This window comes from Sinohyriopsis cumingii, unplaced genomic scaffold (assembly GCF_028554795.1).
Source record: "Sinohyriopsis cumingii isolate HCF-2022 unplaced genomic scaffold, ASM2855479v2 utg003553l, whole genome shotgun sequence".
In the NCBI taxonomy this organism is placed as follows: Eukaryota; Metazoa; Mollusca; class Bivalvia; order Unionida; family Unionidae; genus Sinohyriopsis; species Sinohyriopsis cumingii.
The window spans coordinates 117396-143909 of NW_028316528.1; the positions used below are offsets into that span (position 1 = coordinate 117396).

At 35.2% G+C, this 26514-nt stretch overlaps 1 protein-coding gene across 2 annotated transcripts in view; it reads left to right on the forward strand.

The window, feature by feature from the left end:
• Positions 1-26514, forward strand: part of LOC149769602 (uncharacterized) — a 69324-nt gene that overhangs the window by 38072 nt on the left and 4738 nt on the right. For both annotated transcript variants that reach the window (XM_089949820.1, XM_089949821.1), the window contains 5 exons: positions 3309-3455; positions 7369-7475; positions 11527-11719; positions 19148-19273; positions 20125-20310. In XM_089949820.1, coding sequence (XP_089805946.1) covers positions 3309-3455; positions 7369-7475; positions 11527-11719; positions 19148-19273; positions 20125-20310 — 759 coding nt within the window. The remainder of the gene's footprint in view (positions 1-3308; positions 3456-7368; positions 7476-11526; positions 11720-19147; positions 19274-20124; positions 20311-26514) is intronic.

Below are 26514 nucleotides of genomic sequence, written 5' to 3' on the forward strand. Positions count from 1 at the left end.
GCAGACTGTGAGACTGGTATCATTTTGAACAGTGGCAGCACCAACATTCAGATCTTGTATTAATGTTTTTGCAGATAGTTTTTACTAACACAAAAATATGACTGGGAGGTGAGATATAGCATTCTCACCAATGCGACAGAGAAATCTACCTGTTTCACTAACCTAACTTTTCCTATCTCAGTTATCTCACACCTGTCATCTCAGTCATGGTGTCCATGCACTAGGAACTACTTTTAAAAAGAAACCCTAGATGTCTTATGCTGTGCTGTATGGAGTTGTTGTAAAATACAACAAAAACAGGTATATAACGAAAAGAAATTCACTCAATAAGCAACTTAAGGTCTCTCCAATCTCAATAACACCAAACAAAACATTTTGACACACACATATACACACAAGTCAAGCTATTTGATAGATCTTCAGACACATAGGCAATAGACATCACTGGCCACACAAAAGTAAACTTTCTCAAGTGCTGCTGTAAAGCCAGCAAAAACCAGAAATGTGTTATGTCAGACTGGTTTCTTCTAACTTTGTCGAACACCCACAGATTCCCCAGTTGAATCAAATATTATAATTGATTGCAAATGAAAACTTCTGCACTTACCAACCAGAGTGGTTAATTCATCAGTCCACATGCTATTCCACAAAAAGTTGTCCATGTAGCATATCATTTCAAGGACAGAAAATATTAATTTCCAAAAAAGTCGTGAATTAGGAATTTCCTGATGTCACTACACACTTCAGTAGAACTGTAACCATTAGACATATTGTACTGAACAGTATCGTACCATTGCCTACTACAGAACATTTTCCAAATTAGAACTGATGAAAGTTAAAACTTAACTGTATAAAAGATATTAATTTATTGTCAGTTTCATATGACATCCATCAATTGCATGTGATAATACAGTAATAATATCAAATTATTTTATGTTTATATTTTTCCTCATGCGTAGAACTTGTGTTCGTAAGTTTGACAGGTCACCCCATTACCCTCATTAACATATATGTTTTAATGTGCAGTATCAACAAAAGCACATGGCTGAAGACGCTCATTGTGCAATACTTCCAACACATAACAATTGTAACTATTTTTCTTGATTTTGTTTCCTTTTCAAAGAGCAGCACATATAGCTAGATTCCACTTAGATAATCATTCAGATTTTCATCAATGAGTACAAAACTTGATAGAGTGAGAACAGTATTAGTACCTGCTGAAGACTGTTTTGAATCTGCTAACTAAATTGCAAGGGTGCAGGGTTATATTATTTTAGTCAGAAAAAGTTGGGTGGGAACAATAATCTATATGGGTGTTTTGTACCAAGATAAGGAAATCCCAGTCAAGGGGTTACATTATTTGTCTCCCACTCCTCATAGCCTCATGGATGTAGGATTGTTGATATAAAGCATGGGGATTGGTGATATGAAGCATCATGGATTGGTGATATAAAGCATGCTGGATTGGTGATATGAAGCTAAGGTGATTGGTGATGTGAAGCATGATGGAATGGGGATATGAAGCATGGGGGATTGGTGATATGAAGCATGTAGGATTGTTGATATAAAGCATGGGGATTGTTGATATAAAGCTTAGGGATTGTTGATATAAAGCATAGGGATAGGTGATACGAAGCATCATGGATTGGTGATATAAGTCATGCTGGATTGGTGATATGAAGCTAAGGTGATTGGTGATGTGAAGCATGATGAAATGGGGATATGAAGCATGGGGATTTATGATATATAGCATGTAGGATTTTTGATATAAAGCATGGGGATTGTTGATATAAAGCATAGGGATTGTTGATATAAAGCATAGGGATTGGTGATATGAAGCATGGGGGATTGGTGATATGAAGCATGGGGATTATTGATATAAAGTATGGGGACTGGTGATATGAAGCATGGGGATTGGTCATATGAAGCATAACAATTGGTGATATGAAGCATAGGGATTGGTCATATGAAGCATCAGAGATGGTGATATAAAGCATGGGGATTGTTGATATAAAGCATGGGGATTGGTGATATGAAGCATAATGATTGGTGATATGAAGCATAACGATTGGTGATATGAAGCATAGGGATTGGTGATATGAAGCATCAGAGATGGTGATATAAAGCATGGGGATTGGTGATATGAAGCATCAGAGATGGTGATATGAAGCATGGGGATTGGTGATATGAAGCATCAGAGATGGTGATATAAAGCATGGGGATTGGTGATATGAAGCCAGGAGGATTGGTGCTATGCAGTTCTTCATAATTGCCTTAACTGTCAGTTATTATTGCATGGTTCTCAGCAGAGATTGTTTGGCAAAATATCATATGATTTGTGGTATTTCTTCATATCACACAGTAATGACTTCACTGAATTTTATTTGGCATTATAATGGTATTTTGTTCTTTAATGTCATACAAGTGAAATGGCACTTTGTAAATTCTAAAGCAAATTTTTTTAAACAGTTTCTCTTAATCATGTTGCAGTAATAAAACAATTACAGACCTTTATCTCAATAAATCTTAATTTTATAAACCCATAAACCTATCATACTAACTGAAATTAATGAGGTCAGTATAAGGTTTTCTGGTTCATAAAAACATATTAACCTCAATTAACATGGGTCAGTATGAGGTTTTCTGGTTCATAAAAACATATTAACCTCAATTAACATGGGTCAGTATGAGGTTTTCTGGTTCATAAAAACATATTAACCTCAATTAACATGGGTCAGTATAAGGTTTACTGGTTCATAAAAACGTCATATTAACCTCAATTAACATGGGTCAGTATAAGGTTTACTGGTTCATATAAACATCATATTAACCTCAATTAACATGGGTCAGTATGAGGTTTTCTGGTTCATAAAAACATATTAACCTCAATTAACATGGGTCAGTATAAGGTTTACTGGTTCATAAAAACATCATATTAACCTCAATTAACATGGGTCAGTATAAGGTTTACTGGTTCATAAAAACGTCATATTAACCTCAATTAACATGGGTCAGTATAAGGTTTACTGGATCATATAAACATCATATTAACCTCAATAACATGGGTCAGTATGAGGTTTTCTGGTTCATAAAAACGTCATATTAACCTCAATTAACATTGGTTAGTATCTGGTTTACAGGTTCATAAAACATCATTTTAACCTCAGATGATGTTGTTTAGCATGGTGTTTACTGGTTCATAAAACATATCCACAAAAACAAAGATTTAAAATTGTATAATATCAAATTAACAATCAAAGACTGAATTAATAATGGCTGCTGACAAAGTTTCTTCTTGTTTATTTCAGCTGATAAGTTTCTGATTTGTGAACAGTCATGGAGGGAACAGCGAGTTTTTATTGATATGGCCATTGAGGCCCTTGGGGACCATCCAGTTGTTGCTGATATCAAGTATAATTTGAACCAAATAATACCAGAAATGCCATCATTAGATGGTAAGCGACTTCTCATAGGATTAAATGATAATTTTGGGGTATTTATCAATGTGTGAAATTTATGTAATCACTCATTTTGTAGGCCATGGAACTTAAGGATGCGTAAAAAAAATATTCCAGATCATTATTACATTGATATCCACTCATATTACAGAAAACTCTGTCTATTCATAACATGTATCTACAGTAACATGTATAACAAGTAGGCTCTTTGTGACAACTTCCATGAGTTTTAAAATGGATAACAGTGGGCTCTTTGTTAGAATTTTCATGAATTTTAAAATGTATAACAGTAGGCTCTTTGTTGAAACTTCAATGAATTTTAAAATTGATAACGGTGGGCACTTTGTTAGAACTTTGATGAATTTTAAAATGGATATCAGTGGGCTCTTTGTTAGGACTTCATGAATTTTAAATTGGATAACAGTGGGCTCTTTGTTAGAACTTCCATGAAATTTTTCATGGATAACATTGGATTTTGGATTTTTTTGTTAAAAGTCCATGAATTTTAACATGGATAACATGTGGGCTCTACTTTTTATTGGAAAGACCAGATAGATAAAAATGAATAACAATTAGCAGTGTGAAAAAGTCCATACATTATTACAACATTTCAGGCATGACAAAAGTATATTAATCTATTTGATAATGTTTGTTATCATCAGATTCAGTCTGTGAGTCATACAGAAGCATTGGTTTGATGAAAGGCATATATCTGACTCTCATTTTTCACTGGTTAGTGAGATATGAATAATACAGAGGCACTGGTATGATGAAAGGCATATTTTTTACTCAAATTTTTCATTGGTTGGTGAGAAATGAATAATACAGAAGCATTGGTTTGATGAAAGGCATATATTTGACTCATGTTTTTGATTGGTTGGTGAGATGTGAATAATACAGAGGCATTGGTATGATGAAAGGCATATATTTGACTCATGTTTTTGATTGGTTGGTGAGATGTGAATAATACAGAGGCATTGGTATGATGAAAGGCATATATTTGACTCATGTTTTTGATTGGTTGGTGAGATGTGAATAATACAGAGGCATTGGTATGATGAAAGGCATATTTTTTACTCAAATTTTTCATTGGTTGGTGAGAAGTGAATAATACAGAGGCATTGGTTTGGTAAAGGCATATTTTTGACTGACCTTTGTTACAGAATGTTAAAATATGAGCCATACAGAGGCATTGGTTTATTAAAAGTCATATTTTTGATTGACCATTTTTTCCAGGTGTGCCAGTGGCAGAATTAATATTTAATATTTTGTGTTATGTTTTGTTCCATTCTGATGTAACCTGGTTATATTTTCATAACTGTATTCAGATAGTGATGGTACATCATATCTTGATACACAGACAAAACACTGCATTCTGTGAGATCCTTGTTGTATTCACAACTCAGTATGAGCATATAAACCATCAGCTCCTAACTTCCCCCCCAACCCACCCCCAGTGGTGGCTGAGTGATGTAGAATAGGTCTTATGTACCACCTTGCATGTAATAAAAGGTGGCAAATGGACACAGGAGCCTTGGTGGTTTAGTGGTTAGTGTGTCAAACTGGTAGCTGAAAGAGTTCAGATTTGAATCCTACCATCAGTCAGCCTGGATTGACTACTTTGGTTTACTCCATTTGCCTTGGCATTGGATACCTAATCCTATAAAGCATCAAACCCCAGCCACCAGCTCTTGGCTATGGTTATGCACTACCATTTATCTTGTTTGATCTTGCATTGCATTATTCTACATTTAGGCTGCTCCAATATTACATGTGGGGGTGGTTGGTTGAAATGTACTTAATTTAATTTCCAGGTAAATATGGTTATGATGGGTAATCCAGACTGGTTTAAGTGTTTATGTTCACCAGTCCAATTAAAATATTGATGGGTGATGGATTCTTCAACAAAGTCACTTGTGCCCCCACCACCACCACCACCACCACCACCACCACCACTGCTTTTAATTCTAGAACAGCTCTTTTAAACTGCATTTAAATAAATATTTTTAGTTTTTAAAAAAAGAGTAAGATTGTTGTTTTTGTTTTTGTAGGGTTTTATGCCATTATTCAGCACAAGATAGGCTATATACATGGTGGCCAGTATAAATGGTGAAGAAGAATCCGGTAATACCCCGGAAAGAACCAATGACCCACGAGAAGCTACTAGCAAGCTTTCTCACATATTTACATTGGCCAAACCTGAGACTTGAACCCATGCAGACAAAGGTGAGATGGCAATGATCCATAACGGCAAGCACTTTAGACCACTCAGCCACTTGGGGCCCCTAGTAAGACTTTATGCAGTTACTCCTTGCTATAGTTAATTTACTTTTGTGCACCATTTTTAATATTGCAACTTGCTTTAATGAAAAGGTTATTTCTCTATGTAGCATCTTGTCTTATTGCAAATATATACACAGAAAATATCCTTTTGTTAAAGTAACAAGTTGCATTGTTGATTGATTGATTGATTACTTGGATTTACGTTGCATGCACCCAAAAGGCCATGTGCAACGGGTTTATTCCCACACAGTGGGATGCTAAATGTTCCTGGGGGAAGGAATTAGTGCCACATCCCCCAGGCATTTATGTGCTCAAGGAGCATTGCTAATTTAGCCATCAGGTCGTAGAACTATACGGACTAGCGACCTGAATGAAGGACTTTCATGAGTGGAATGGACCCAAAACACACTTCTGTTAACAAAGAGTTGATTTCAGTCTGTTATTGACTGTACTAGGTGTCAACCCAAGCAGTATGTAACGCCTGTTGCCATTGGTCACAACGATGACATTACATTGGGACACCTAACTTTAGGTGGGTGGAAATTGTTCCACATCTCCGCCATTATATGATGTCCGAGAGAGGCTAGAGGGCAAGGAACTTGGCAAGCCAGCCATGGATGTCATGCACTCCCAAGAACACTTAGTCAAATTTAGACTAGTTGTACTAATGGAATGTAAAAAATGCCAGTAATGTGTTAGCCACCTGTACAATTGGGTCAAATCAAAACAAGTTGCAAAATTTTCCTACGTCCTAACAATCGGAAAAATTCTAGTACATAGTGTATGTTGTAGGTGCCCTACAATTTTTTAAAAACTAATATGTCTGAGTGACATATAAAAAGTTTGGTCACTGTTAGGTCATAAAAGGTTTGAATTCTGAAGTGGTGGATTGAATGATCAAGTTAGTGTATATAATAGTTTTATCGAAACGGGATACCAAGCCAAAATGGTTCCCTGGATAAGAGGCAATATTGGTAGCCCTTAGAAAGGCTTTTTAAGCAAAAGTTCCCCATTTTTCTTCTGCTTCTTTACATTTCTCCACAGTCCATTCTCTTTGATTTGAAATAGTTGTAAATATTTTGCAATTGGATGTATGAAATTATACTGTAAATGATTTAAAGACATGTTGAAAATTTGTCACATATGTTGAAAATTTGTCACTAATAAATGCTGTATTTTCCCATTATTAGCCATTACCAATACATGCTGTATTTTCCCATTATAAGCCCAGGACCAATAAATGCTGTATTTTCCCATTATTAGCCATTACCAATAAATGCTGTATTTTCCATTTATAAGCCCAGGACCAATAAATGCTGTATTTTCCCTTTATAAGCCCAGGACCTTGTACACTTGTTTAAAAATTATGAGGTAGGTAATGAGAAAAACTTCTTTGATAAAAACATTTAAACTTTTGTGGAAGTGGAGTCTAAACTTACCATAATAAAATGGGGCCATTTTGAAAAAAATATGGTAACATTTGTTATTAATATTTTCTTTTATTTCTCATGTATATGTTGAGGTCAGATGAAAATAATACAATTTGTGCATTATTCCTTATTTTGCCAATTTAAAAGACAGCATTATTCATTGACCTATCGTTCTTTTCTAAAAAAAAAATATATAGGTTATGAAGAGGTGGATCCATCACAGAATTTCAGCTACAGTGATGGCATGGTGATTTCATTTGGCAAAGATGGCTCAATTAATTATCTGTTTGACCCATATAATCAGGTAGGAAAATTAGTATTGGTTATACTCTCTTATAAGCTTGGTCCAACAGCATGCAACATTGACCTCGATCTACTTTTGCATAATGTGCTGGCAGATCAGATTCTTTGTTGTTCTAGATCTAGTTCTCATCGGTTTTCTGTTAGCTCTGACTTATAAGTCAGTATATATGGTAGCCTTTATTTCTCATCAGTTGTCTGAATATAGAAATTAAGAGATCAGAAAATTTCTGGTATTTTTTGGTGTGTATTTGTTAGATTTATGTATATCCACGCAGCTATATCATTAGCATAAGAATTAACCCCTTGGAAAAACAGAGAAACCTTCACCTACTTAACAACAAAAACACTGTGGAAAATGAATTTTAAAAAGTCAATTGAAAGAACAAAACCTTTATCTGATTCAGACAATGAACCATGTGGCATGGATTCTTTTCCATGCTTCATGTTCATCCATTCAAAAGATGCATACAGACTGCTTGCTGAACTCCATTTATAGTCAAAAAGTCTGTATTTGGGCAAGATTTGGATATACCAAAGGTGAAATCGGTACAGTTGCATCCTAAATTACTATTGTGGCTACTTCAAATGTTATTTAATGTTAGAGTATAATGAAAGAACTCATAGCTTCAGTGATTTTTGGGTTAAAAAAATTAATTTCTTCTCAAACAACTCAATTTGGTGCAGATTACCTTATTTTTTAATGATACGGTGAGAATTCTTGATGTGTAAAAATTGAGCAAGAAATGAACAACATCAGATCAGAAATTACTACCACTGGGAAAATACTGATAGGAATAAGCAGAATATGTGGTGACAATACGAGCGCTAGTTCTACAACTTTGTGCAGAATGCATCTTGTACAACTATTCCGTTGTTTCTAACAACACTGTAATGTGGCAATAATTTCTGTCCACTTTTTACTTCAGTCCCTTGCTAATTAATAGTTTTAGATTTTACAACACTAAGCACATTTTACCTTTTGACAATAACACATCATTACAAACATTTAGATTGCAAGAAAATGGAAGTTACAATTTTATTAAAAGCACTGGTACCAGTAAGACTAAAGGAGATGGTAAAACAAAAGAATCAGGATGAATAGATTATTAGTGTAGTAAAGAATCCATCTATCAGAATGACATCAAGTATTTTGTCATCACTTTCATCATTAGTTAATGGTACTGCTTAAAAATGTATTGTACTAGATAATAGACTTTTTTAGTTATCCATTTTGCAATACAAATACCAAATGATGGCTTGGAACTAAGTGCCAGAAGGTCTGCAGAAAATACCACCATGATCAAAATATACATAGGAAGAACCGAACACAAGCAGGACAAATTTTATCCATCTTGCTTTGAGTTTACACAGATCAGTCAGTCTCTTATGTTTGATGTCATTTAATTTTTGCACATAGAGAGCATGTACATCATTTGGTCATACATCTGCATGATATAAAAGTTTGTCTTTTTATTTTTTTGTTGCTCAGTGGTTCTGCCAACTTGAGATCTACACACACTTAATTATGTTGTATGGGGATTGTCTGATGTTCCCTATGAGCATTAATCTGTTAATTGTTTCTGAATTTATTATGATCCTCTTCCTCTGTGTACGAATATTATTCTGTGCTGTGAACTCCTTTCATTGCCTGCTGTCTGAAACATATATGCATGACTAGCTTAGACAAGTTACTGTTCTTTATGGTTGTGCAGTTTTCAATATCTCACATGTATGGCCCCATGGGTATTCTCTCTTGGATATCTCTGTCCCAAAAAGAAAAGTTCTGAACCAGAGATCTCATTAAGATTTTAAAACTAAGAGTCCATGGCTCAAATTTTGATAAAAATATGAGTCCCACCTGGAAAAGTTGCAGTCCCCTCTTAGAAAACTATGCAAATTATAAGAACTATTGATTGCCATAGAGTTTAATTTATACATTCTTTATAACACTGACATAGCTCTTGCTTGTCCGTCAGAGTGAGTCAGAATTTTTTCGATCCAAGGAAGGTCTTATTCAAAGCACTAAGCTAGGCATCACACACTTTCTTACACTTGGCTACTGTCCCTTCCAAACTATCAGTTCTAGGAACTTTAGCACTCTCCTGAATCTCACAAAAAATCTTCATCAGTTTGCCATTGAACCCCAAAATACTCATTCAAGTCCAAGTCTCAACATGTCATGATTCCGAGGTCACGTGCACTGCTTATTCCGTTACACTCGGAAATGAACACAATAATGAAAGTTAAAGTTGTTTATTTGATGTACTGTTATAAATGACCACATGTACATCTCTGGGTATTTCTGCCTCTGAATTCAAGCACTGTAAATATCAGTAGATTTTCCCACCCAGCTGCCAGTCAAAGCCTATGATCTTGCGCTTAGCTATTGCAGCGTGTTCTTTTGATGTACTCTTATAATGGTGACGACCGGGGCGGGGGGGGCTTTCAACCACTAAATTCTGTCATTGTAAATATCAGCACTGCTAACTGATCAACACATTTTCCCACCATGCAGGTGACTGAAGCAGGACTGGCAAGTCTTTGAATTTTACCACCCACCTAAATAAAAAAAAATTGGCGTCCAAATACGCGTGATTATAAGCGTTTCCAAGAACTCTGTCAGTTTTCACTAACATGAACCCTGCCAAAGATTCACTTCCTTGAATCAGTGTTTTGCTGCCTCTTATGCCAGATTTTTCTCTTCCATAATGCTGTATTAGGGTTTTAAGTCCAACACTCCCATAGTCTGCTTGTTTAGACATTAGTATCTTGAATAAATATAACCAGCATATTGTCCATCCAACCCGTACATCGGACTCGCACTCAACATCAATTTCGGGCTCAAAATCACAATCTGGTATTTCCAGTGACATTTTTCCAATGTCCAACAGACCGATATACATGAAATTCATTGTCATCATAGCTATCACCAGCCAGTATATGCCGACTGAAAACGTCGTCTGACAACAAACCTTGTTGTGATTCAACCATTTTTGTTTCCTGTGTGGCCCTTATTGGAAACACACATTTGTAAAACTTCCACGACGAAAGTAAGGCTAAAACTCCATAATATGCTGTTCCAGGGCCAATGAACCAATCAAATTTAGTTTAACAGCCATTCATGTCGAACTGAAGTATCCAGATATCTGGATGTCACATCAACTGCTGTGAGACAGCTGCAGCAGTGCAAATTATGTCGCAAAATGCACTTTTAAAGTTAAAAGTTTAATAAAAATTGCATACTGCGCAGAGCATATTTTTTATATCCGCGACATTGATGTAATTTGCCGAACGCGTATCACTGCTTTAAAAGTACGCGAATTCGTACAAATTACATGCACTCATGTGTACTGGCATCATTTTCTGACCCAATGTTTTATTCACGTTAGACCACTAGGAGGGGGTTAGATGCAATTTTAAATATATATTCGTTTTTTTCTTCTTCTTCTTTCTGACAACCCCACCAGTAATTTCTCATTTTGTTAACACAAACCACAACAGAAGTGATTTTCCTAATCAACCTTCCACTGTCAGAATCAAAATAGTCCGAAACACAACCTCCTACAGAAGTTTTTTTGAAGTGCTGTCCCCAGGGGGGATATATGTTTTACTGGAACAGCCTTGATATTAAACCCATACACATACATTATTTTAGCTATGTATTAGTTGTTTACAGAATAAAAATTTTAAAAATCAATAATTTAGGTCAAGTAGAAAATAAACTTGATTTAAGTCCAACATAAAATGTTATAATACAGTAGCATATAATGAAATAAAATAATTTTTTTTAAAAATGAAGAAACAATGTACATTAAATATACATAACAAACGGTATTAAATTGTCTTGAGAGTTCTTTAGTTTTTACATTAGATAGGGTTTCCCAAAGATTAGATTGGCTACATTCTATTTTATCACTATCAGAATCCACTTTAACACATGCAGAATAATTAATAAAACAAAATTACACCATTAAACAATACATCTCTGCTTATATTATTAGTTTTCATTCTTTTATTTTTCATACCTTTGCATTTATTTCCAATTTCTTTAGATGACATGGGCTAATGGAGCAGGATTTGGAAAATTTTTGTATGCCACATACAACACATCTGATTTTGATTGGATGGCCAGTCTGTATAATTATTATGGTGGTGCAGGATTTGAGAAGACAAATTCCACTGAAAATGCTCACCCTGAATCAAAGACCTGGGACACTAAAATGTGGACCCTATACAAATGGAAAGGTACATGTACAGATAATATATTTCTTATGTTAATCATTTTAACTAATACTCAAGTAACTTTAATTTTCATTAACCCTTAGGAATTAAGTAATGTAATTGTAAAATGACTATAGATATGTATGATTCTTCTTCATAAAGACAACCATGGGCACACAAAAATTAATTTATATTGATAGATATTCACATTGTTTATCCACACTTTTAGGAAAAACAATAACTGGGGCCCTGGTCTAAGGCACTTGCCTTTTCAGATCACACACATTTCACCTTTTTCCCCTTGGGTTCATGTGTCTGGCTCAGCCAACATGGGTATGTGACAGAGATAACTGTAACTTCCCATAGGTAAGTGGTTCTTCCCAGGGATTTCCCAGGTTCTTCCTCCAAATATTCTGGCCACTATGTATAGCTATCATGTGCTGAAAAATGGCACCAAACTAATAACAACAAGAAAAAATGGCACCAAACTACATGTAATAACAACAACAACAACAGCTACTACAAACCATATTTATTTAGTATATCATTAGGTGTCACTTCATCTCAAAATCAGTTGATAATTTTTGTATATCCATGTACATTGCATCACACTTTTGAATTTCGTCTTAAGCCTAATGCGAGACATAGCCATTCCAACTTCAATCAAAAGCTACACACTTCACGACACCAAATTTTAGACTTTTCTGTGGCCCTGCTTTTTTCTTTTGTTCCTGCTTTTTATTGACCTCCTTATTTTAACTTACATCTCATTTTACAAAAACTCTACTGCCCCTACATTTTTGTTGCAACTGCCTTGGTGGAAGATCAACGTACTGAGAACATTGGTGTGTGTGTGTACCCATCTGTACATCTATCCACACCATAGATTAATATCAGTGTTGAATTTTTTAAGTCACCTGGCCATAAGACTACTTGGTGTTTTCTCTCCATTTGTACATTGTACATCTGTCCACACCTGGTCCATAGATTAATATCAGTGTTGAATTTTTTTTCCACCTGGCCATAAGACTACTTGGTCTTTTCTCTCCATTTGTACATCTATCCACATCTGGTCCATAGATTAATATCAGTGTTGAATTTTTTAAGTCACCTGTCCATAAGACTGCTTGGTATTTTCTTTCCATCCGTACATCTAACCACACCACAGATTAATATCAGTGTTGAAGTGTTTAACTTCCCTATCCATAATGCCATTTGAGTGTATGGATTGGCCCTGTATTCATCATCTCTGTCAACAATTGCTTGCTAGCCCACCTGACCATCAGACCCAGTGGGCTTATGGTATAGTTCTGTATATGTTATGAGTTGTGCATCATCTGTCCATCAACAGTTACCAGCTATCACTCAGGTGGTAATATTTCACATCTGATTTCAATTAAACATGGAAGATCGGTTTTTATCACAAAAATCTCAAAGGAGTTTAGTAAATAGGTAGAGTCATTCATATTAATGAGGTGATCTTGCATCTGATTGGCCAGCCTTGTTACCACACTGAAGGCCATCAGTATTGGGTTATTTGTTTAATTCTTTAAAATCTCTGACAAGTGTAAGAATGAGTGAGATCTGCACATATTCATGAAGTTATCTTGCATCTGATTGGCTGAGCTTGTTGTTGTAGGGTTTAATGCCATTTTTCAGCACACGATAGGCTATACATGGCGGCCAGTATTAATTGTGGAGGAAGAACCCGGGAAAACCCCAGAAAGAACCACCGACCCATGAGAAACTACTGGTAAGCTTTCTCACATACCCACATTAGCTGAATCCATGACTCAAACCCACGCAGACAGAGGTGAGATGGCAGTGATCCATAATGGAGAGCACTTTAGACCACTCGGCCACTCGGGGCTGAGCCTGTTACCACCATAGATATGATATTTCTGAGGGTAGGGTATTCACCCATAGATGCAATTAATAATTGTCTTATCATTTTAATATGAACTCTGTGAAATCAAAGTACCCTGGCATATATTTTTTTAAAACTGCCTTCCTGGGTGCCATGTATGTTGAAATGGAACATCACTGAATTTGTTATCATCCTGAAAGGCAAATTTCTGGCCTTGTTTTGATCAAACTTGAAATATATGCTTATATCATCAAGATCTTGGATGGGGTTGATAATGAGTGAGACCCACGCATATTAATATGGTAATTTTGTATCTGATTGTCCGGGCTTCTTACTGTTCTGGTAGCCATCTTTCTGATCCCACTTAGAATATAGGATTATATCATCAACATCTTGGATAATGGGCAAAGATCTATGCATATTAATATAGTGATTATCCTTCAGATTGACTAAGCTTCCTCTGTTTTGATTTTGATCAAACTTAAAATATAGGATTATATCTTCAAGATCTTGGATGAGTTTAAAAATAAGTAAGACATATGCACATAAATGAAAAGATCTTATTGGCTGAGCTTTGGTTACTACTCAGGAAGCCATATTGTTTGATGTGATTTTGACCAGACATTGACAATAGTCTTAAATGATAAAGATGGGTTTCATAATGCACCAGATCCATGCATATTAATGAGGTAATCTTGTATCATCATTGACAGTGCTAGTTAAAACTCTTAAGTCTGTATTTCTGATCCAGTTTTGATCAAACTTGGTAAATAGGCTTCAATCATCAGGTTCTTGGGCAAGTCCATTTATGAGCAAGATCCATGCATAATAATGAGGTAGCTTTGCATCTGATTGGCTAAGCTTGTCAACAGTTTAGCAACTCTTTTTCAGATTATACTTTTATGACACTTGACAAGTGGGCTTATATCATCAAGAGGTATAAAGCTCTACACACATTAATGAAGTGCATATGATTAGCTGAAATTTTTTACCAGTTGAGAATATTTCTGACCTAATTTTATTCAGAGTTGGTAGATAGGCTAATATCATCCAAATGTTGGATGAATGTTATCATGAGCAAGACCTTTGCATATTTATGAGGTGATCTTGCTTCTGATTGGTTAAATTTCTTGACCAGTCTAGAAACTGTATTTCTGATTGGATTTTGATCAAACTTCATAATGTCATCAAGACCTTAGTTGGATTAAAATTCATGCATAATAATGACATAACTTTGCATTTGATTTGTCTGAGCTTGTCAAAGCCAGCAACCATATTTTAAACCAGATTTTCATCAAACTTATTAAATAGTCTTATGTTATCAGAAAGTAGGGTGAGTTTGATTATTAACTAGTTCTTTGCATAATAATGATGTAATCTTGTATCCAGGAGATATTTCTTACCTTTGGTAAATAATATATTATCATCATCATAGACAGGTTCTATAATAATTAGATCTATGCATATTAATGAGAAACCTGATTGGCTGAGCATGTTACTCATTAGATCGTAATTAGTAAAATATGCACAGCTGACATAATGTAATGTCTGGGAGATAATTTACACAGGTTATGTTCTTACAGTGTTACATAGGTCTGTTTAGTGTAGTGGATCCAAAACGTTTTTTGCCTGAGCCTCATCACCCCATTTCCACATTTTGATAAGCTTTATCACACACACACACACACACACACACACACACACACACACCAAAAGAAAATCCTGGTGACTCTCTGCAACCCTCCAGAGCATCTTTGTGATCCTGATTTGGGTCATGACCTGAGGGTTGGGAACCAATGGTTTAGGAAAATAGTCAGCTGTGAAGTTATGTCAACCAGGTGAATGGTATCAAACCAACTTGGTCTTTTCTTTACCATTCTGAAGTCTATATTTCTGATCTGCCTTTGATTAAACTTGGAATATGGGCTTATGGCATACCAGTCTCAGATGTAGTTTGATAATTAGCAGGATCCATGCATATGAGTGAGGTGATGTTGTGTCTAATTGTTTGATCTTGTTCATACTCTGGTGACTGTATTATAATTCATTGTTTGTCAGTCTTGGAATATTTGCTTTTTATCATTAAGATCTTGGTAGAGTTCAGTAATGAATGAGATTCATAGCATGTTGACAAGGTTATAATGCATCTGATTGCATTAACTTGTTACTCCTCTGGAAACCGTAATTCTGATCCAGTTTTCTTAAAACTTGGAATGGGCACTCATGTCTTCAAGATCTGGTAAGAATTTGACAATGAGCAAAATCCAGTCTTAATAATGAGGTGATTTTGCATCTAATTAGATCATCTTTGTACCACTCTTAAAATCATTTATTAAATCTGATTTTGATCAAACTTAGTATGTAAGCTCATATGATAAAATCTTGCACAAGATCAATAATATTTGTGGTTTACACATATTAATGGAGTGGTCTTGCATTGTGTTTGATTGGGCTTACTGCCACTCTAAAAACAGTATTTCTGATAGTATGACTCTATGGTCTTAAAATAACAGTAAAGGGCAAAAAGTATAAAGTTTTGTAAAAATTCAACAAATAATTTATTTCCCTAGAATACAATGTAAAATTGTAAAATAAAGAACTTATGTTATTGCTAACTAAATCCCAAATAATCCTAGAATTACTAACTCAAGTCATACTTAATAAAGTTCTGAATAATCTTTAGTGGTATTCCAACTGATTTCCTACACTGAAGGTGTTGATGTGCCTTTAATGGTTGGATGTCTTTAATGTACTATTGTACCCATGGCCTGAATTTTATTGATGTGCCAACAGTCTTTTTTTAAATCACAGTAAAATAGACCAAGAATATATCCTTATTTGAATTTCACATTTCATTATAATTTGACGTCTCTCTGACCAAGACTATTATAATCGAGCTCTTTCAAGGGAAAAATAATGTGAATAATTCCAAATTAGAATACTGCACAACAATGATAACAACTTGATTATGCTCAGATGTTAACACACAAATAATTAAATCTTCCAGTAAACAAGATTTTATACTCCTACCTGACCTAGGTCACAATTTGCATTTTTTTATAAAAACTATTACCTAATGGAAAATGTCATCTAGAAGATTCCCAATGTTTATAAGATAAAGTCTGTTACAAAGATTATAATGTCTAATGTGGTAAACGCAATGTCCTTGACACAGACCAAGAAAAATATGTTTACTTCCATTGATAATGATCCTAATATTAAACCCATACTCACAGAGAAAATATTAGCTATATATTATTTTTTTGCAGAATAAAAAATATGAATGATTTGATCAGGTACATAATTATCTAGATTTTGGACAAGATCAGCTACATGATACAATTTTACATAATCCACAGCATATAATTATTTTTAAAAATCAATGCAAATTAAATATACATAACACTGATATAAGTTTGATTACATCATCATGATCTTGGATGAGTACTGTTATGAGCAACTAATGAAATGACTTTGTGTCGAATCAGCCAAGTTTTTTAAACACTATTTCTAAAATTTGTATAAAAGTTGGTAAATAGGCTTATATCATCAAGATATATATTATATTGTATTTTGAGCAAGATCTGTGCATATTAATGAGGTGATCTTGCATATAATTGGCTGTGCATCTGACCACTGCATTTCTCTCCTAATTTTATCAGACTTTATAAATAGCTTAATATCATTAGGATGTTGGATGAATTTTAATACAGGCGAGACCTATGCATCTTTTTGAGGTGATATTGGAACTGATTGGTTGAGGTTTTTTACCATTTTAGGTACTGTATTTGTCACAGAATTTAGATCAAACTTGGCAACAAGCCTTGTCATTGATAAATTTACTTAATATGATTATGAGCGAAATTCATGCATCTCATTGGCTGAGTTTGTCAACACTATAGAAACTATATATCTGATCAGTTTTTTGTCAAACTTTGTTTAGTATTGTTTTATTATCCAGCTATTGGATGAGTTTTCATATGAGCTAAATCTATGCATATTGATGATGTAATCTTGTATCTGATTGGCTGAGCCTGTTATCACTCTGGAGAATTCCAATCAGATTTTGCTACACCTTGGTAAATAAGTTTTTTCTTTAAATATGTTACCCAATCAGATACAAGATTACACCATCAAATAACAAGGAGGAACCAAGTCCTACAGTGGCAACTTATCTCACACAACGAGGAGAAATCAAGTCCAAAGACCTTTTTGTCCTGGTGCAGGATTTTCTAAAGTGGTGTTTTCAACAAAAAAAATAAACATACAAGTGTGCCATATCCCAGAACTCCTAATGTACTAGCCGAATCTTTGTCCCAGAAAATCAGCTCCACCTCTTACCTATTCTCCTAAGGTATTATAATTGGGTAACGTATTTGAAGAAGAACCCGATTTTTCCTAGTGTAATGTTTCTTCAAGAATACATACCCAATCAAAATACACAATTACACCCTCCTGGCCTCCCTGCAGTTACATCCATAGAGAGCTTGCCTTCTGGTCCAGTAGAAACTAACACAAGCTTGGAATTTGCTGCCAATCCTTATACCCAAGGGGAATCACTCTGCCTGATCACCACATAGGTTAGGATACACCTTTTAGCTCCCTTTAGCTAAACGTAGTATCTGGAAGTGCTGGATTTGTGAAGTAGCAGTAGTTTTCCATATTATTGGGTAAGGATTCTCAAAGAAACATATTTTACTAGGAAGAATTGGTTTCTGTTGTGATTGTTGTAAACAGTTTGTATGATAAGTGACATCTGTATATATTAATGAGGTACTTTACATGTGATTATCTGAGCTTAATATCTCTTTAGATTTAAAGTAATCCATTTTAAATCATCACAGTCTTGGACGAATTCATTTAGGAGCAAAAGAAAATGCATATTAATTATGTATTTATCTCTGGAAACGGGTTTTATCAGGATATGGCAAAGTGTAAAATTAACATGATGTAAAATTTGGAAGATTTTTTTTATACAGGTTATGTTCTTAACATTAGTATGTAAGCCTGTTTAGTGAAATGATCAATTGTTATGGTATGTAAGCCAGGTTGAATATCAGGCCCACTTGGAGCTCTTGTTTGCCAGGTGAGCATTGTTTTATTTTTACATGGTATGTTGATCAAATGTATGTTAATCATAACCTAGAGGCTGTTTTGCCTTTTTTTCGCTCGTATACAGCATTATCCTATTCTCCTGTCATCCACTCAATATTAAATGTATTTGGTGTAGCATAGACGCACTTCACAAATCTTACTCCAAAAAATGGCATGCTCCAAGCAGTTATGATTACTGAGGTCCTTCTGTCAAATGAAGACGGCATATCCATTTTTAATCCTACTGAAATACATTCTGCCCTATGATTTTCTTTGAAATATATCTGATATTTCAACTACGTATTTGTCCCTTCCCACCTCTTTCATAAAAGGGTGCTGGAAAGACTGCAACATTACAAAACCACATGGGTTTTGTGTACCTTATTTCTCAACATACACATAAACTCTGTGTTCCAAATGTAACAAATTTGTATGCATTGAAAGTTTGAATACGACAGAAGTTAAAGATTTGTATTCAATGGACATTTCAGGAGATGACTTTAAGATGATTGTCTATTTTACCATGGCAAGCTATGTACCCTGGTCAGCATATGGGGCTCCTGAACTTATGTATTTGCAGTATGTCTACCGAACTCCCAAAGATGGGGCTCCAGCTGGTAAGCTATATTACCACAGGATGCTGCAATATCACTAACTGCTATTTATCACGTTTTTTTTTGCAGAAGAGTGCTTCATTCAAAGGGTGACAAATGTATGGTCTTAAATACTGTCCACCTTAATTTGGAATAAATAAGATGTCATGGATTCAAAGATATTTATGCTGATACATGAAATTCAAGTAAAAGATAAAATTCTGTTATTTGAAACCATTAGTTGTTTGGTTTTAAAATCTAAATTTGGATACAGATCAAAGGTTTCATTCAAGATGGTGCTGACAAGACTGAAATATGTAAATTTGGGGATATGGTTAATTTATGACAGTATCATATGTGAATGTGAATGTTATTTGAAATCATATTTGTATAAAATACATATATATATGTAAATTATTGCTCTCTTTTATTGAAACCAGCAAATTTGTTTAGGGCTATTCCACTTTAATCAAGCTAGAGAGAGAACACAAGTCGGTCTTTTAATGGGCAAATTTAGAGTTTCTTTTTAAACTTGTTTTTGAATCTTCCATACCTAAAAACTGCATATTCATTGTTGTTTTACATTTTTATTTGAATCATTTATGAAGAATTGCATTTAAAAGTATCAACCTCCCAGATGTTGGCACAGGTATTACCTGCCCCTGGTAAGTATGCATGACATTTCACTAGTACCAGGTACTAGAGAAAATGTTTACATGAAATTGATACTACAGGAACTTTGCAAAATAAGCCTTGGTTCATTAGAGGTACATTATATATATATATATATATATATATATATATATATATATATATATATATATATATATATATATATATATATATATATATATATATATATATATATATTACAGGTTTTGATGTTACACTCTTCTGGTCCAAAAAGACAGTGACAAGACTCCCCGAGAGTGTGATGTATTACTTCAGCCCACTTCCTATCCCAGAATCCTCTGCTGACCAGAGAAGATGGTGGCTGTCTAAAGTGGGATACCTTGTTGATCCATCCAATGTTGTCCTCAATGGAAGTCAGTATGTACATGGTAAGGAAAGATTATGACTGATAAAGATATCACTGATGTAACATTTTGATTAATACCAAGTGCACTTTGAGTGTTGCAGAAGGAGCTCTTGTGGTAAAATGTAGTAATTATATGGTGATTAAACAAAATGACTCTTGTTTCTGGATTTGTAGCATAAGACCTTATGGGATAGCCTGTTGTTCTTCATTTGTCCGTTGTTTGTTGTCTCTCTCAAAGGGTCAAAGGAAAGCAATTGTTTCAAGACAAAGACTGATTTCCCACATGTAGGAACCTCTTGGCAATGAAATCCAGAGTTGTCACGAGATAAATTGAATCACGATGATGCAATTACCAACAGTTTGGGTCAACTGGTACTGATTCTGCATGCAGAAGTTAGAGTGACGAGGAAGCAGGGTCTTACATTTGAGATAAGTTAGCAAGGCTTATATAAACCACATCAGAACCCGCAGTAGGTTCCATTTCAGACAAAGAGAACAAGACCTTCAGTTGAGACAAGATGAAATTTGATATACACCTCTTCCTTGATAACTCACACACAACAGAGTCCACAAACATAGACCGCACTATAAGCAAGTGCATAAGGGACCTCCAAAATTCTTTTAAATCCGCTTAGACATAGAGAAAACCTGGGGAGGGGGGGGGTCAGGAAACTTGGCTGTTTAATGACTGAATCCTGTTTTACAATCACATCGATAATAATTGTTAATAATGCGCTTTTTCTAATGAAGTTGTTTGCTATTCTGTATAAATAACTTTTTTTTTCAAAATGTCCAACATTTGTAAGATTGTTTAAACTGGTTTCAACAACCATCATGTGTATGCGAAAATATCTATGTATTACGTCACTGCTTTTTGTTTTGTTGATTAGTATGGTTCCCAGAGTGGTATTTAATAGCATTCTGCCAAGTTGGGAGTCAATGAAGAAGGGAACTAGACTAAATGTTGATACACCACCAAACAAGATTCCTTTTTTCAAAAACTAGGGACATTTATTTTGCAAGACAACTGTCTTTGTCGAAACTCAATTTTTATATTGTTCACTTAGTACAATATTGATGTTGTGATTTCATCGGAAGTAATAGTGAAACTTCTTATCATCCTTGAGGAGATCTCTAATTGCCAGTTCAGGAAGTATCTAAAACTTGCTTGCCCACAAAGGTGCGTATCTGTGAAACCAAGCTCTTTATTTTACGAAGTATTTGTTTCGCTTGGTTGACTTGCTATCTTTGATCAGTTATGAATAAGTCCATTAATTTAAAGTAGTTTATATTACATACACAATAACATTTATAACAGTGTTCGATTGATCACCTGAAGCGAGTTCACCCGACATTCGACTGGGGCAGCTAGATTTTAAGTGAATATGATTTGCCTTTTACCTTTTCTTATATTCCACCTCCTTTATTTGATTCGAAAGACATAATTAACGTGATAATACAGGAGGCCAACTTTTAATTCAGTGCAACAATACAAATACTTCCACAAATTAGTTATCAAAACACGATCGGCACTTAATTAGGTTCTCAGAGAAACACTTGCAGACATAGCTGTTATGGTTGATTGCCACATTTTACACTTAAATACACATTGCGTTTATGATGATTACACTTAAGAAGAATGAAAAGATAGATTTAAAACACAAATTTCACTTAGCAAAACTTATTTAATTGGCATTGAAATATTAATGTACTGCCTACAACTAGACATAAGTTACATCATTGATCAAAATTTCCTTGAATATCTTTAATTACGATGTACTAAGAATGTCGTTTGGAAATTTTTTTTAACCAGTTATATGACTTCTTATTAAAAGTTGATAATTTCAAAATGTTGATAAAAATTTCCAGGTTCTGTCTACCGTTTTCCACCATAAAACGAGCGATATATCAATGTTTCAGTTGCCAATTTGGATCGCGATTTTCTTCAAGAACTAGGGATCAATTTTTTGGTTATTTTCTGGTTTAAAAAAATGGGATCTATGCCTAACCCCGCATTATAAGCAGGTTTGCAAGTTATCGGGGCGTGAGTTATCAAGGGAGTGTTGTATATATCCTATATTGTATAAAGACAAAGCATGCCTGAGATCATGGAACAGTAGGTATTGAATTTTGGATCAGAACTAGCTTCTTTGCCTCAGAAATCCATAGGACAAAGTTGACCATTTAGTGTACTGCAGCTTTCAAAGGAGAGCTGTTACTCGTTCTAATGGTAGAGAACTCTCTATTTTCCCTTTTAGGATTTCAAAGCATGGACTTCATGCCTAAACAACTTTGTTCTCCACTTGTTTGCTGAAATATTTTTCATAGAGCATGTTTAATATGAGCCAGGCATGCAGGTTCAGCAGTTATGGGTAGGGATGGAAACCCTGCTTGCATTTGTTTCAGCTGGAGGTCTGTCCAGGATTCTCTTGAAGACCAATAAACTAATATTTAAACAAAAAGGAATGCTATTAAACAAACCTCAAAATTCCCAGAGGGAATTGAAAATGGAAATGTGAAGGCATGCATATTGGAAGTCTAAGCTGACTGCAAGATTTCCGTTCTTTGCAGCATTGAGAACTGAACTTCTATACTCCATTCTGCACCTGGGTGCTCAAATTTTTGGGTTGCTAGATCTTAGACTGATGGGAACTTGCCATTTGCCTGGGAACTACAAGTCTGGAGTAGATTCCCAGTGAGTTTGTGTTGTGAACAGTCTCTGCCACCTTTTCGTAAGATGTGTTTATTTCCAGATGTGGAGCATCTGCCTTGTATGGGTCTCTGAGTACATCTTTGGCAAAGGGAATCCTTGACTGCAGGGATGGGGAAGCCCTCTGCAACAATTCGCACTAGCTACAGATTGTTGGACATAGCCTCTGCCATTTGTGATAAAGTGTTTATTCTTCTGCCCTAACTGGGCATGAGAAAAGGGTTGCATGGGCATGGTGCCATTTCCTGCAAGTAGGCAGACCTGGAGACAAGCTAGTCTACTACTAGTGCTTCTCTCTCAGTGTCTTGTCATTACTTGCTGTAGGAAACTGGACCCAATGTTTGAAGTAGGGTTTCCCAGTCTGGCCTGCTGTAGAGGAGTTTATTGTATTACTTCTCTGGTGACCCCTTCGGAAAACTCAGGATCACTGGGTTTGCACAAGGCTGGCATCATTGGCAACCTGTTTTCTGACTTCCTCTATATGGCCATGGAATAGGAAGTTGTAAGGTAGCTTTATGAGGATGGCCTTCTGGTGGTTCTTTAGTAGTGTAGTTGTGAATAGGTGTGCTTCTCTTTCCATGAGCTGAAGGTTAGTGGAATCCACTATGAAACTGGAGACTGAGAGTTGAGCTGCCTTGTCTAGTACACAAGGCATGGGTGAGACTGACTTGTCTAGTACACAAGGCATGGGTGAGACTGACTTGTCTAGTACACAAGGCATGGGTGAGACTGACTTGTCTAGTATACAAGGCATGGTTGAGACTGACTTGTCTAGTACACAAGGCATGGGTGAGACTGACTTGTCTAGTATACAAGGCATGGGTGAGACTGACTTGTCTAGTACACAAGGCATGGATGAAACTGACTTGCCTAGTACATAAGGCATGGGTAAGACTGACTCGGAAGCTTGTCTTTAAGCAGCAGCTTCAACAGAGGGGTCTAGGATATGTCAAGCTTAAATATATAACTTTAGACCAGACTGAGCCAATAGCTACAGTGTTGTGAACCATTTGTTGTGTGTCAATAAAGGATCTGCAGTCTATGAACTCAGGCAAGTTTCATCATTCCCGTGCCTGCAATATCTGTTCTGACAGCTGGGACTTTGCTGGAGAAGAATGGCATATGTAGGTTGAAATTAGATCAGAGTTTTAATGGCAAAAAGAAAAGTCTGTTGAAACTTGGGTCCTTAATTAGCATACTGATGCAGAACACAATGTCAATTTCTCCAACATACTGCAGAAATTGTTTGAAAAAGACTGGTCTATCTTCAATAAGAAATCAATGGATAATGGAATTCTGTACATATAGTCCATCATCAAGTCACAAAGCATTTGGTTAATGTTTGTTAAGTCCAAGTTAAGGGAACCAAGGCATTTTTCAATTTTCTGGCAGTGCTGGCATCAGTGTCAATAGTTGGTTATGGTTTTTGTTCAAGCTTTTCATTTACTTACACTTCATAGACCCAGTGATTGATTTTCTTCATGATTTGAAGGAGTCATTTTGAAGATAAGACAATTCTTTCTGCAACATGCTCACTTGGTCTTTTGATGTTGCAATCAGGGTCATACATTTTGCAGCAATGTTTTGATTGTGGACTTGACATGTAAACCCTAACATTCTTTTATCAGATTTACAAAAATATGATTTAAAAAAATGATATTTATCTCCATTAATAGCAATTCAAGTTGACCTTTCTGTGCTGTGTAGGCTTTGGTTCAGTTTATGTTTATGTTCTATTCTTGTATTATCATCAGACCTTATATTTGTATGCAGATTGAGAGAGCTACTGTATTTACCGTATGTTTCAGACTGCAAAAAATAATCACTTTTTTGTTGACCGAATACATATTAAATTCTTTAATTAGGTGTCCGAAAACATACAGGTGAAGATTTATTTCCGCCTCCATAACGAAGTTACCATTAACTCACATGACGACGTGCTGTCATGAAGTAAAACAAGTATTTTGTCTAACACCACGGAAAGGATAATGAATAAAAAAACAGGCATTACTAGTCTATTTTGTCTATTTGATACATATCCATCCACCAGAAAACACAGCCATACATGTAATAGAGCCATGATTGTGTGTATTTTCCAAAAGAACTGCTATATTAGTAATCTTGCAATCCAGTTTAGTCGGTGATCATTAAAATCTACATTACAAATGCATGTAAGCTTTATTTCTGTGTAATTAAGATATTAATACAAACTGAATAAAAAGATTTTGGAATTATAATTCTTAAGATATTTATGACAGAAACATTTTAGTATTGAGAGTAGAAATACCAGTACATGTATGGTGGCTAATCTTAGAGCACCAAGGGTGAGAGGCTCCATATGGGGTGAGTGTTGTATGCACGCCTAGGAAGGGTATAAATAACAAGCAAGTTGCAATATATGAGTCGGCATGATTAATATGTTGGTATTCTTTTTAAATAAAAGTGATCTATTTGTTGTGGCTCTCTCTTCTTTTTTTCCCACCTAGCCAAGGGTAGCTTCAAAATGAGCAGAGCTTGCTGACTTGAAACAATCGACTGCTCAAAGATTGTTTTGATTCATGTCGGAAATCTCAGGGTGTCTTGGTGATAATTGTTAATAATATAACTTGAGGGATTTCTTTGAGAGGTGTGTTCGGAAATAAAAGGCAGCCATCTGGATTTCATTAAAAGAGCACATGATGTACCAAACATTTAGCACCCACATTCATTATTTATCATCTACAAAGAGGTTTATTACCTGTAGAACAATAACTATGTTTCAGCCTTGGTATATAATGCCTCAGGGATAAGGGGTTGTTTTGTTGCACAATGCCAATGAATTTTACTAATCCATACCGACTCTTTGATGTATTGTTTAATGATATAAAGCAGGGGTCATGGTTTCTAATCAAAGCCATAACTGTCACACCCGTTTGAAGTGGTTTTGTGTGTAACTATGTCTACACTGACAACCAATCATATTTTTGTTAGCTGAATCAAGCAATTAAAATATAAAGTATAAATAAAATATCCACTACTATCAAAAGTTTATATACTGGATAGCTGTCGTTGTGAAACATAATATTGTTAGTACTGTAATAATTTTGATGGATAAGTTTATCAGTGTTATGCAGCAAGTGAGGGAGCACTGCCTAGTACATGGAGGGACTCTCCCTTGCCAAAATCATCTCCAAAAAGGCCAGTAGGCTGACCACAGAAACAATGTGGTCAATTTCGAATTAATGATTCTGAGGATGCATCACAAAAGAACCACCTATGAAGAAAGCTGCTCTTGATGACGAGTCTGATTATCTTGAACCCAAGAGTGCTCCACCCGGTTCTGTACATGGTCACTATAAACATTATACATTAAAGTAAAAGCAGGATATCGTTAACAATGCAAAACTTCTGGGAATTAGACCTACAGTGGAAAAAGTCAAGATTCCAAAATCCAAGTTGAGTACCTTGATGAAAATTGACTTTTCTGCAGATCTGAACTTGAATGGACATTTGCCTAAGTGTGGACGACCCATTTAA